This window comes from Artibeus jamaicensis, unplaced genomic scaffold (genome assembly GCF_021234435.1).
Source record: "Artibeus jamaicensis isolate MK-2021 breed Jamaican fruit bat unplaced genomic scaffold, CSHL_Jam_final contig_60, whole genome shotgun sequence".
Lineage (NCBI taxonomy): Eukaryota > Metazoa > Chordata > Mammalia > Chiroptera > Phyllostomidae > Artibeus > Artibeus jamaicensis.
The window spans coordinates 3,641,987-3,654,821 of record NW_026521900.1 but is presented as its reverse complement, the minus strand read 5'-3'; the positions used below and the strand labels follow the sequence as shown (position 1 = coordinate 3,654,821).

The 12,835-nt window shown below is 36.4% G+C and overlaps 1 protein-coding gene across 6 annotated transcripts in view; it reads right to left on the bottom strand.

The window, feature by feature from the left end:
• The window catches only part of USP9X (ubiquitin specific peptidase 9 X-linked), a 393,159-nt gene that overhangs the window by 44,366 nt on the left and 335,958 nt on the right, over positions 1–12,835 (bottom strand). For all 6 annotated transcript variants that reach the window (XM_037165301.2, XM_037165309.2, XM_037165292.2 and 3 more), the window contains 6 exons: positions 10,679–11,021; positions 7,800–7,895; positions 7,121–7,332; positions 5,895–6,135; positions 5,377–5,526; positions 4,495–4,615 (listed from right to left, as the gene is read on the bottom strand). In XM_037165301.2, coding sequence (XP_037021196.2) covers positions 4,495–4,615; positions 5,377–5,526; positions 5,895–6,135; positions 7,121–7,332; positions 7,800–7,895; positions 10,679–11,021 — 1,163 coding nt within the window. The remainder of the gene's footprint in view (positions 1–4,494; positions 4,616–5,376; positions 5,527–5,894; positions 6,136–7,120; positions 7,333–7,799; positions 7,896–10,678; positions 11,022–12,835) is intronic.

The window sequence follows — 12,835 nt, the reverse complement described above, 5'->3', positions numbered from 1 at the left end:
ATTCCCTCCCCTCTGGTCCCTGTCAGAGTGTCTTTAGTTATATTTTCAGTGTCTTTAGTTATATTTTGCTTGCTTGTTTGTTTTGTTGTTTAGCTTCCTGTTAAAGATGAGATCATATGGTATTTGTCTTTCACTGCCTGGCTTATTTCACTCAGCATATAATGCTTTCCAGTTCCATCCATGCTGTTGCAAAGGGTAGGAGCTCCTTCTTTCTTTCTGCTGCAGAGAATTCCATTGTGTAAATGTACCATAGTTTCTGGATCCATTCATTTACTGCTGGGCACCTAGGTTGCTTCCAATTCTTGGCTATTGTAAATTGTGCTGCTATGAACATTGGGATGCATAGGTTCTTTTGGATTGGTGTTTCAGGGTTCTTAGGATATACTCCTAGCAGTGGAATTGCTGGGTCAAAAGGCAAATTAATTTTTAGTTTTCTTAGATCATATTTTGCCACATACAATACGCATACATGGTTTAGTACTAATTTCCATGTATAATTCACACTATATGTGGGAATTAGCACTACCCATGTATAAAAGTGCATCCTTATTTTCCCCCCAAAAAATGTGGATGAGAAACTGCACATTATACAGGGCAAAATACAGTAAATGTGATACAGAATTTTGTATTGGATTGTTTTGCTCTAAAACAGATTATTATAGAACTTTGGGGACTGCTGATTAGAAAATAAGTAATGAATCAATGTTAATGTTCTAGTTTAGATGGTTGTATTTTAGTTATATAAATATCCTTATTTGTTGGGAATATACAATAAAGTATATAAGGGTAATGGCACATTAGACCAGCAAATTCCTCTCAAATTGTTCCCCAAAAAGTTCTGGAATTATACTTTAACTTTTCTGTAAGTTTGTAAATGTTACAATTAAAAATTTTTTTTCCTGTACAGGATTGAATAATCTACCAAACTCCCTTCTGTCCTATACAAGATCTGTTCATTTTGCAAAGCATTGAGTTTTAGAGGAAAACAGATGTTAGAGCAGAAAACATTGAAATATGTTCATGAAAAACAAAATCCTCTGGAAAAGGATCACTAAGCTGGAAAAAGTTAAGAAAATTGACCTCAAAGCTAGAATTAAATGAAAGGAGAAAAAGAAAATCAGATTCACTAGATTCAACACCAGTAACAGATTTCAAAGACACAAAAAAGCAAAACAGGAAAAAATTAGCAAAAAAAAAAAGTACAAATCTTTTACAAATTAGGTATCTCCACGTACAGAATGTCTACCACAAAAGAGACCAAGGCACCTCATCACAAAATTTCCAAACTCCATGACAAAACCAAAAAATCACATACAAAGAAACAGAATTGAGAAGAGCTTTCTTCTTCAAATCAGCCAACAATGCCAGCTACCCAGTACATTTTCAACCTAGAATTCTATATCCAAACTACTAATCAAATGTGAGGGTTTAGCTGCATTCAGACAAATCATGTCTCAAAAACAAAAAACAAAACCACTTCCACATACACTTGCCAAGACATGTGCAGGAGGGGATGCTTCAACAAAATGAGAGGAGCACCTCAAGACAGGCTTAAGGCACAGAAGAGTGAATAGGAATCCACCATAGGAAAGCTGAAGAAAGTAGTCCCGAAAGGGTAGAAAACAATCAGATGACAGAAAAAAAAGTTGTAAGACAATCATGCAGCCAAAAGATTATGTAATGCATATAATAATGGAAATTTATTTTGAGATTATTAGACAATGTGTGGGAAGAAGTAGCAATAGATGCATAGAAAAATCAAGAAATGAAAGAAAATTATTAAATGCAGAAAACAAGTTGTCAGAAATCCAGCAAACTGATTTTTACTCCTGAAAATATACACGCTGACTATGAACTTAAGTAAAAATTGGAGAATGTGCAAGAGTTTTCAGCTACACAATAAATATCTGAAATTGACAAAGAAAGCTCTAAAAAATTGTTTACAGATGCATATACAAAAACATAAGCTACAAGTGGGGTTTTTTTAAAGGAATAAAAAGGAAACGATGCTATAAACACATGGCCCAAAATACAGTCCAGGGGTATAAAAGATTTTTTGTGTAAAGTGCCAGAGAGTAAATATTTAAGACACTGAAGGCCGCATGGTCTCTGTCACAACCACTGAACTCTGCTGTTAAGACAAAAGCAGCCACAGACAGTATGGAAATGAATGAGCATGTCTGTATACCAATGAAACTATTTATGGATACCAAAATTTAAATTTCATGTAATTTAGTAAGTCACAAAATATTATCCTTTGATTACTTCTTTAGCTATTTAAAAATGTAAAAATCACCCACAGCTTTTAATCTTTGCAAAATCAGGCTGTGAATCGGCCAACTCCTGTTTTAGTCTACCATAAAGCATGCTCCATGTAGGAGCAGGATTTGCTAATATATCCTGTTATTGTCCATTATGTACATCATCAACATCAATAGTTTTTAAAAGAAAATCCTGAGACTTCCGCCAAGATGGAGGATTAAGGTGGATGTGCCTGCCTCCTCTCACAACCAAGTTTAAGGACAACTAAATATTAGCATCAGAAAACACAACCAGAACACGGAAAACTGAACTTTTCGGAAGTCCGCTAACAACAAATTCTCCGGCCCGGCCGGTAAGAGGCAAAACCGGCGGCGGCGGGCTGAGGAGTTACAAAGGAGAACTCGTTCGACCCGGGCGCGGGCGCGGAACCCAGACGCGCGACTTTTCGGAAGTCCGCAAACAGCGAACTCTCCGGCCCGGCCGGTAAGAGGCAAAACCGGCGGCGGCGGGTTGAGGAGTTACAAAGGAGAACTCGTTCGACCCGGGCGCAGGCGCGGGGCGCGGAACCCAGACGCGCGACTTTTCGGAAGTCCGCAAACAGCGAATTCTCCGGCCCGGCCGGTAAGAGGCAAAACCGGCGGCGGCGGGTTGAGGAGTTACAAAGGAGAACTTGAACGACCCGGGCGCGGGCGCGGGCGCGGAATCCAGTCGCACGGGTTCCAAACCCAGGATTGGACCCAGTGAGCAGCCCACCGGGTGAGTGACTACGGAGGAGTCAGTGGGGAGGCGGTGGCAGCGAGTTGACTGTGGGTGCCCGGTTACGCGCGGGTGAGGGAGTGAGCGGGGGACCGGCGGCGGCGCCATTTTCCCCCCCCCCCCCTCTGACCACGCCCCCACATACAGCGTCACAACCCAGCGACCTGGGACTCCAAGGCGCCGCTTCTCTCACTTAAAGGGCCAGAACAGACCAAAAAATGTCGCAGGGGGGACCTCAAAGTCCCGGAGATAAATCTAAGTGACGAAGAAATAGCAAATCTCTCAGACGCACAGTTTAAGACACTTGTCGTCAGCTTCCTCACAGATCTGGTGGACTATAGCCATAAATTAGAGAAACATATGAAGGCTAAATTAAGGGAAATGAATGGAATTCCACAGGAAACCCATAGAGATGAAAAAAAAACTGGGACTCAACTCAATGGAGTAAACCAGAAGGAAGAAAAAAATGATCAATCAGAAAGGAATGAAGAAATAAGAATTCAGAAAAATGAGGAGAAGCTTAGGAACTTCCAGGACATCTATAAACGCTCCAATATCCGAATTATAGGGGTACCAGAGGGGGGAAAGACACAACCACCAGTGGAAAAACTATTTGAACAAATAATAAAAGAAAATTTCCCCAATCTGGCAAAGGAAACAGACTTCCAAGAAATCCAAGAAGCCCAGAGAGTACCAAAAAAGTTGGACTCAAGAAGGAACACACCAAGGCATATCATAATTACATTAGCCAAAATTAAAACGAAGGAGAGAATCCTGGAAGCAGCAAGAGCTAAGGGGACAATCACCTACAAAGGAGTCCCCATCAGGCTGTCAGCAGATTTCTCAAAAGAGACCTTACAGGCAAGAAGGGGCTGGAAAGAAATATTCCAAGTCATGAATTCTAAGGACCTACAACCAAGATTGCTCTACCCAGCAAAACTTTCATTTAGAATGGAAGGACAGATAAGGTGCTTCTCAGATAAGACCAAACTCAAGGAGTTCATCATCACCAAGCCCTTATTATATGAAATGTTAAAGGGACTTATCTAAGAAAAAGAAGATAAAGAAACATGAACAGTGAAAGGACAACAAATCCACAGTTATTAACAACCACACCTAAAACGAAAGCAAACCAAAGGACAGCTAGAGCAGGAGTGGAAACATAGAAATGAAGATCTCAAGGAGGGTTAGCAACAGGGGAATGGGAGGAGGAGATGGGGGGAGAAGGTACAGAAAACAGGTAGCATAGACAGTAGATAGAAAATAGATGGGGGGGGGGGGAGAATAGTTTGGGAAATTTAGAACCTAAAGGACTTGAGACACATGGACATAAACTAAAGGGGGGTAATGGTGGGGTTGGGGGGGCAGGGTGGAGGGGAATGGAGGGGGGAATAGAACAACTGTAACAGCATAATCAATTCAAAAAATAAATAAATTTAATTTAAAAAAAAAAAAAAAAAAAAAGAAAATCCTTACCTGGTGGCATAAGTTTCATAAGTACCCTTGCTCCATCTCTAAGAGGTGGCATATTTAAGTTGCTACCTAAGTCTGCAACTTGCCAGAGGAAAGAGATGTATCTGGGATGCAGTGACATTATCTAGAATACAAAATACACAAAACATTTACCTGTAAACTATACCTCCCCCAAAGATCCCCAAATAAATCTGTTTGTCAATAACCACACTGTTGCTTATGGCATGTCTATTCTTTAAAATAGCCTGCCTTCCCCATCTTCCCACCTTTACAAATCCTTCATGATGCAGATGGAATATACTATCCAAACCACCTCCAGTAATTTGTGTGACAACTCTTACTATTTTGTTAAACTATTTTTCTCACACATGCAAGTTAGACTCTGTACAAATAAAAGGCTGCCATGCTCACTCACAGTGGCTGGTATTGCAGCCATTAAAATTGTTGTGGGGAGGGACAGAAGGAGAAACTAAGGGAGGGAGGAGTCACTGTTTCTTTAGATGCAAGTTACATTGTGACAATCTGAGAAACAGTGCAGATATTTTCCTATAGAAACAGTTCTGAAGGAAGGATTCACTATTATGGTATGAATATACAATATGGTGGTAATTAAGTTATAATTAAGTGTATAGTGGAATAACTTTATAAAAACATAAAAAAACAATACTATATCTGTACGGGAAATGTTTTAAATTTCACGCAGTTACAATCACCTTTCAGAGGGATCCGTTATGAAGTTGATGGTTAACTATATAGTTGTTTGATATTTTGCCACATTAAATTATAAGCTTCTCAAGGGGAAAAAAACTGATTCAATATACTTTTTTATTCTCAAAGAACCTAGCACAATGCCTTGCATATAGTAACTCAAACCTATCTACTTACCACCCCAGGCAAACAGCTTTCCACTTCTGGATTGGGACCATCACTGTAATGATTACCATGGTTTCCAGGAGATCCAGTTGAGGAATCGGAAGAGCTATCTGGGCTTGAAGGCATATTGGAACTTATTTGTGTAAGTTTGGCTGTAATTAGCTGAAAATGATATATTGTGTTAGCATCAAAGACAGGGAAAAATACACAAGTTAGTGACACACTAACGAAAATCAAAACCTACACTCTATACTTTTAGAAATATAATTTATAAGTATTATCTAAAAATAACCACTTAGGGGAGGTCAGGAAAAAAACCCCACTTAATTAGTTTTGCTTTTAGAACCCCTTTTCTTTTTCTCTACTTTATTGTAGGTAACATTGATGTCTATCTTATTGTTACAATCTTAACACTTAATACAGAGCTTCACACATGATAGATGCTTAATTAACATTTATAGAACAAAATGCTGAATAATGAAATGAAAAACAGCCTCGGGTTTGATTTTCTTGAAGAGATACATACTTACCGATTTATCTTTTAAGTTTAATTGTCCAATCAACTTTCTATCATCTGCAGGATCTATCAGTTCACCGCCCACAAAGAGCTCAATTTTTGTATGGGCTACATTGGCTTTAATACGATTGAGAATGCATCGTCGTACTGAACCAATTGTGTCATTTGTATGAGACCATACATCCAAGTCATCAACCTGCCTGCCCTGGTTTGGAAATCGAACTATAAAAGAGAGGTGTTTACCACGAAAAGCTCTGGGGGAAACAAAAACCAGAACATCACATTCAGCACACTTTTAAATTGTGTTGCAAAGAAAATAAAGCTAAAAATCTAATGTTGAATATTTTGTTATAAAATAAGATAAAGTAAGTTAAGGCTACTTATATTTAGGGTCTTGAAAATAATTTACTGCTCATTTTAATTACAAATATTTTAAGTAATCTTCAAAACATATTCCATTGCTGCTACTTTTGTACCTGTGGTTACAGAAAATAAGGTGTCTAGTTTATAAAAAGTTAACACAAAAACATGAGTAACACTTCATTTTTATGCTATAAATTCCACCTCACTAAGACTTTTTAAATATGAAAGATAACTTTATCTTGAGACTAAACAAAATTGTCGAAATGTACATTTTTCTGAAAAACTTAATATAAAAATTCACCCCTGAAAATAATATTTATGTTGGTTTAAGTATTACTGCAGATAAAATACAAAAAATAAAAATCATATTTAAGGAGTAATTTTAAATAATTTCATGGTAAACAAGGAGAAATCTTTTAAATTAAATACTGATGACACTCATTCTATAAACATCTCTAAATTATAAATAACTATTTGAATTACCAAATGGTGAGACCTTTACAAGAGCTGTTAGCACATTTGAAAATATTTCTTGCTATTCTGGCTATCAAAAAGGAGTTTTTAAAAGTTATTTCCAATTACTCTCCAATTCTACTATGCTATTATTTTTAACAGTGTATATAAATGTGTCACCCAAACACTTTAACTGCACAATATCCCTGTAATACTTCCAAGGCAATAAGTCAATGGAGAAAATAATTAATTAATTAAAAGAGGAAATTACTTAATAAATGAGAATGGTCTACCAAAAACCTAAAACAAATATAATATCCTTACTGTTCCTCACTTTTCCTATACATCACTTAAAAAAATTAAAAGGCTAGGAAAAGATCAAGTGATTAAGAAATAGCACTAGTAGATCAGTTATTCACAAACCTTGACATAGGCAGAATTGTTCTTTCCTCATGATAATCGCTGTCACATTCATTTATATACTCTCGCAACACAGTTAATACTCGAACCATTCGTACAGCTTCCTGTCTTGCACAATTAATACTGTCTTTGTCGCCATCCAAAACACATAACGTGTCATAGGACGCTTTCAAACGATCAAAGCAAGACTGAATGAAGTCTTCATGGATTACCACCTACAAATAGTGGGCCAAATAACAGTTCATACTGCTTTTGAAATGTAGAAACAATGTATATATAAAAATTACTCCAATTAAAGATAGCAACAACTAATTTAAAGGTAGCCCTCAATTAACCAAGATCATATTTAACCAGCATCTATAATAAATTATAATAAAATAAAGTATGTTTTGTCAAAGAAAGCTAGAGTTCCCTAAGTATAGATATTCAAAGAAAATTTAGTCAAAATTTCTTGCCATAATTATACTCAAAATAATAACTTCAAGATCATTATTATGACAAGATTCATCCAGAAAGCATTTTATACAAGAGAAATAAGAACTAAATATTTTAGGTTAATTTTAATGAGTTAACACAAAGAAATTCCTAGTTAATTCTCAATCAAAGAAATATTCTTTACAACAAGAGAGTTCTTTGAGCAGAATTCTAATTTATGCAAATTTTAATGCATGTCAATCCTCACCTGATTGACCTGTAGCCTGGGACCAAGGTTTGTGTATATCTCTTTAAGGAGATCTATAGCTCTGCTGGCAATATCATCATTACTCTGAATCACGACCTAGGTTCAAAAGATTCAAGCATAAATACCTTCCAAGAAATATCTTAGTTGGACATTTCAACTCAAACCATACCTACACCCTGTTATTTTTAATACAGTATTCAGTAATTTCAGAATACATCGAGACAATCAAGAAAACCAAGTAAAACAGAAAACAGACCAAAAAAAAAGAATAATAAATGCAAAACCCAAGTTTTGAATAAAGAAATTTGTTTAAGAGGAGACACATTTTACTAAGGATATAATATGCTTTGATCACTACTATTATCAGTATTTTTAACTGACACAATATCCTATTTGTTTCAGGTGTACGTTATAGTGAGTCAATATTTATATACATGACAAAATGACCTCCACAGTAAGTCTAGTTGCCATCTGCCACCAAAGTCATCACAATACTGACTATTCCCTATGCTATATGTTAAATTCCTGTGACTTCTTTGTAACTGGAAGTTTGTACCACTTAATCCTCCTTCCCTATTTCATCTCCCTCAACCTCTCCCCACTCTGATAACCAAGTTTGTTTCCTGTATGTATGAGTGTTTCAAATATTATTTAACACTGCAATTTAACATCTTGATAATCAACTTGTGAAACATATTACATGTTTCACGTTTTAACTAATGTGAAAAATTCAAATTAGTTAAAAGGCAATAAAAGATTACATGAAATAGTTTAGCATAAAGGGCTACCCATTTAATTTCTACAGCTCTTTATCACTCATTTAATTGTATCAGTGGTGTTCAATTAAGAGCAGAACTCTAGGGCTGACCCCTATATAACAGGCTTAAAGAGACAGAAAGGGGAGAAACACAAGGCGAGACTACAAAGAAAAAATAAACAGGCTTCCCTAACTTCAACTAGTTTTATATCTTGAAGCACTGTGTAAATTTTTATTTTTAAAAAGGGTTTCTGCTGTTTAAAAATGTTGGAAACAGCCCTGGCTGGTGTGGCTCAGTGCACTGAGTGCTGGCCTGAGAACCTAAGGGTTGCTGATTTGATTCCCAGTCTAGAGCACATGCCTGGGTTGCTGGCCAAGCTCCTGGATGGGGGTGTTGCAAGAGGCAACTGATCGGTATTTCTCTCTCTTTTTCTCCTTTCCTTCCCCTCTCTTAAAAAAAAAGTAGAAAAGTAATCTCAATGGCAGTAGAAAATTAAAAATTATTTACAAATGTTAAAAATTCCTTACTTAACAAAAAAGTCTGAACAATCAAATACCACAGTAAAGATCTTAGGCTATCTACGGTTGGCAGAAAAATATTTCATATCGTATACTGCTGCAAACAGGTGAGACTTAGACACACAGGACTGATTGATGACTGCCAGAGGTAGGGTGGATAAAATGGGTGAAGGTGGTCAACAAGTACAAACTTCCAGTTACAAAATAAATAAATCCTGGAGATATAATAAACAGAAAGTTGACAGTAGTTACTAGTAGTATACTGCATATTTAAACGTTGCTAAAAGTAAATCTTAAAGGAGTTCTCATCATAAGAAAAAAAAGTAACTAAAAATGGTAATGAATGTTAAATAGATGTACTATGGTGATCATTTTGCAACAGATACATATAGAATCATGTTGAAAACCAGGAATGTTTTCAAATTACATCAATGAAAAATATGAGGTCTGGAAAAAGTCCAGCTTCTGTTAATATAACGAGATTGGTTTACATGACATTGATATCACCTGGCAGCCAAGGAGAGTGGAATAGAATGCACATGTGTGAAGTGGCTTCGCTGTACTAGTCAGAGGGGGGTAGTAGACGTTATTGAGAGAGCATGTGTACTGTGTGGCCACTGCATTCAAAATGACTGAGCAAGAATAGCAACAATCTGCATTAAATTTTGTGTTAAGCCTGAACATTCCTCCATGGAAACTATCCAGATGATTCAGAAGGCTGCAGCTTTGCACAACTGGTGATTGGCAGCTTCATCATGATAACATACCTTCATGCATCACATCACTTCTCATACAGAGTTTTTTTTTTTGAGAAATATCAAATCACCTGGATGACTCTACTCCACTACAGCCCAGACTTGGCGCCCTGTGACTTCTGCCTTTCCCCCAAACTAAAATCACTTTTGAAGGGATTTCAGACCATAGATGAGATCCAGGAAAATATGACAGGGCAGCTGATGGCAATTGGGAGAACTATGTGAGGTCCCAAGGTGCCTACTTCAAAGAGGACTAAGGCGTCACTGTCCTATGTACAATGCTTCCTGTATCTTCTTCAATAAATGTCTCTATTTTTCATATTACATGGCTGGATACTTTCTGGACAGACTTCGTATATTAAGGCTCAAAGGTGGAAAGATTAACCTTAAATAGACAATGATGTTTTACTCCCTCACTCACTTAAAAGATTACAAGTTAATACATTCATAATCCCTTCTACAGTGTTCTCTTCTGTCCTCTAGTTATTTTAGCACTAAATGTATAATAACATAAAATTAACACTGAAGAACAACAATCTACAACTGAAAAATAACTTCCATGGGGTGGGATGAAAGATCTGTTTGGTTAGTGCACTTATCTACACATGTGGATTCTAAGCCAAAACAAAAGAAACATCAGTGGCAGAAGGAGTGGGAAGGGAAGGGAAAGAGAAGGAAAAAAATCCAATGACAAATAACATATTAGTAAGATAAAGGTAAACTGTCAATACCCCCCAGAACAAGCACCAGAGAATTATACATACATAAAATTTATATGCAAAACTGTGATTCCTTATTTGAAAAACTGTGTCACACACAATGTTTGTAAGTTCCTACTTTTCACTTACCCTCCATAGGTAGTCTAACCCTATTAACTCCAAATCATCCATCATATACGCTCTCCTTTTTGCTACTAGTTTTCCTTCTCGACAATTCACAGCTTTGAAGAATCGCTCAAAACATTTCATCCCATTTTCAGTTAACAGGGAAGGATCAAGCTGAAGCACATTGCTTTCAAAGAAGTCCTTATTAATATCGGGATCCAAGTCGGGTTCATCCCCCATCAACTTGGAATACCACTTAAAACAGGCTTCACGGTCACAAAGATAAACTGCATTCTCTGCTAAGCATTTCCATATTTGTTTTGCCTGAGGAGCACATAGCCACAGTTGGCCATCCTTCAATAAAAATCTTGGAAAAAAACAAAAAAAATTAGTAATTAGATCTACATAATTTTTATCCTCAAATGCAACTATCTTTATACATAAGAAATCATCCATTTGTCCCAATTACATTTTAACTATAGGTAAAAAGATGTCAGTTCCTATTACATCATAAAGAAACTTATCCCTCAACTTTTATCTGGCACTAAAAAAGACTAGCTATTTATTCATCCATTTAACAAGCGCATATTGGGTACTTATAATGTGCCAGGAATTCTTCTAGGTGATTGGACTTAAAACTGAATAAAGTATTTGTTCCCTGAACTTTAAACAGCTTAGTATGTTTAGCAGTTGAGTTCTAGCATTTTGCTTATATGGCATCACTGGTAAATGAGGTATTCTACTAAATGACTTCCAGAGGTAACCAATTCAATGACATTTATTAAGAGAGTTAACATTGCTGAAATGTTCATACTTTCTATTGATCTATACTCACCACTCAGTACCTGGCCATATTAAACAGAATAACCTATATATGATTTAAACTTTGTATGTCAATATTCAACAGGATGCTTATCAATTAGTCACTAGTGTTCTCTATGGCCATTTTTTTTTGACAATTGGTTTGGTCGTTTACACAAGACAATAATGAAGGTGAACTCTGTTACAACTAAGTAAGTCTCTTCAGTTAGTTTTGACAGAAAGGTAACACTTCAATTTCATTCCAGGCAACATAATGGTGGCTCCATGACCAGTTACAAAGTATGGTAGAGTATTTTATGTCAGTAGGTTCCCTCTTCATTTCAAAGCATTTTAGGGAAGTTAATTCTAGGGTTTTTTGGTATTTCCCTAACATTGCTGATCTTAAAGAGAGGTTTTAGCACCTAGTCCTTCCTAGTTCTGGTACCTCTAATTTATATATATAAAACAAAAGTCAAATGTGATAAAATGCAGTTATTTTCAAAGTTTTGTTTTTTTTTTTTTAAGACAATAGCAGAAAATGTGTTCCAAGTAAAATTCCATTTGGAAATCCCATGTATAAAATGAAAGCAGAGCTGTTTCAGCTGCTGGGAGGATGAAGAAAGAATAGGGATAAAACATCCACTGGTGGTTCAGGAATCTTGGAGTAAGCTCCTCAGAAGCTCTAAAGCTCCAATGTAGGTTTGAAAAATCACGGGTCTAACAGAAAGAGCAAACTTTGAAGTCATACCTAGTTGAATGTGCAAGGCCATTCAATACTGGCTGTGTGATTTTAAACAAGCTAGTTTAAGCCTTGTGAATTTTGGTTTTCCTATAAATCAAATGGGGAGAACGCCTGTCTCATGGCATTGCTACAAGAATTAAATGTAAAGTGTTTAAAACGAGCCGAATATACAGTGGGTAAACTTAGGTTTCTTTCTCTCTACAGTGGGTAATGCTTAGTGAGTTGCTATAGGTCATGGAGATATAGGTGTTAATAGAACAGGGACTAGAATAGTCCTGATTCAAAACTTTGAAATAACAAAAGGGCTCCTAACCACTTTTCTGATCTAGGAAATCAAGGGATAGAACACACACCAATAAAAAAGGCTCACTAAGGTAGGGAGTTTCAATCTGGGGAGGCACGTCTTTCTATCCAAATGGTTCAAAAAAACACTTCATTTTAAACAAATGCCAAATTTCTTAAAACCTGAAGGCCCGAGTTTCTCCTCAAGTTAAAAATCATTATGTAACTACTTAAGTGTTTCCCAGTATAAGCAAGCACATAGTTCAATAAACATAATTAACACAGCCCAGGGGAAAATTCCCCAGTGTATCAAAATAACAAATGCAATTGATTTTTCTGAAGCACTGATAAAACCT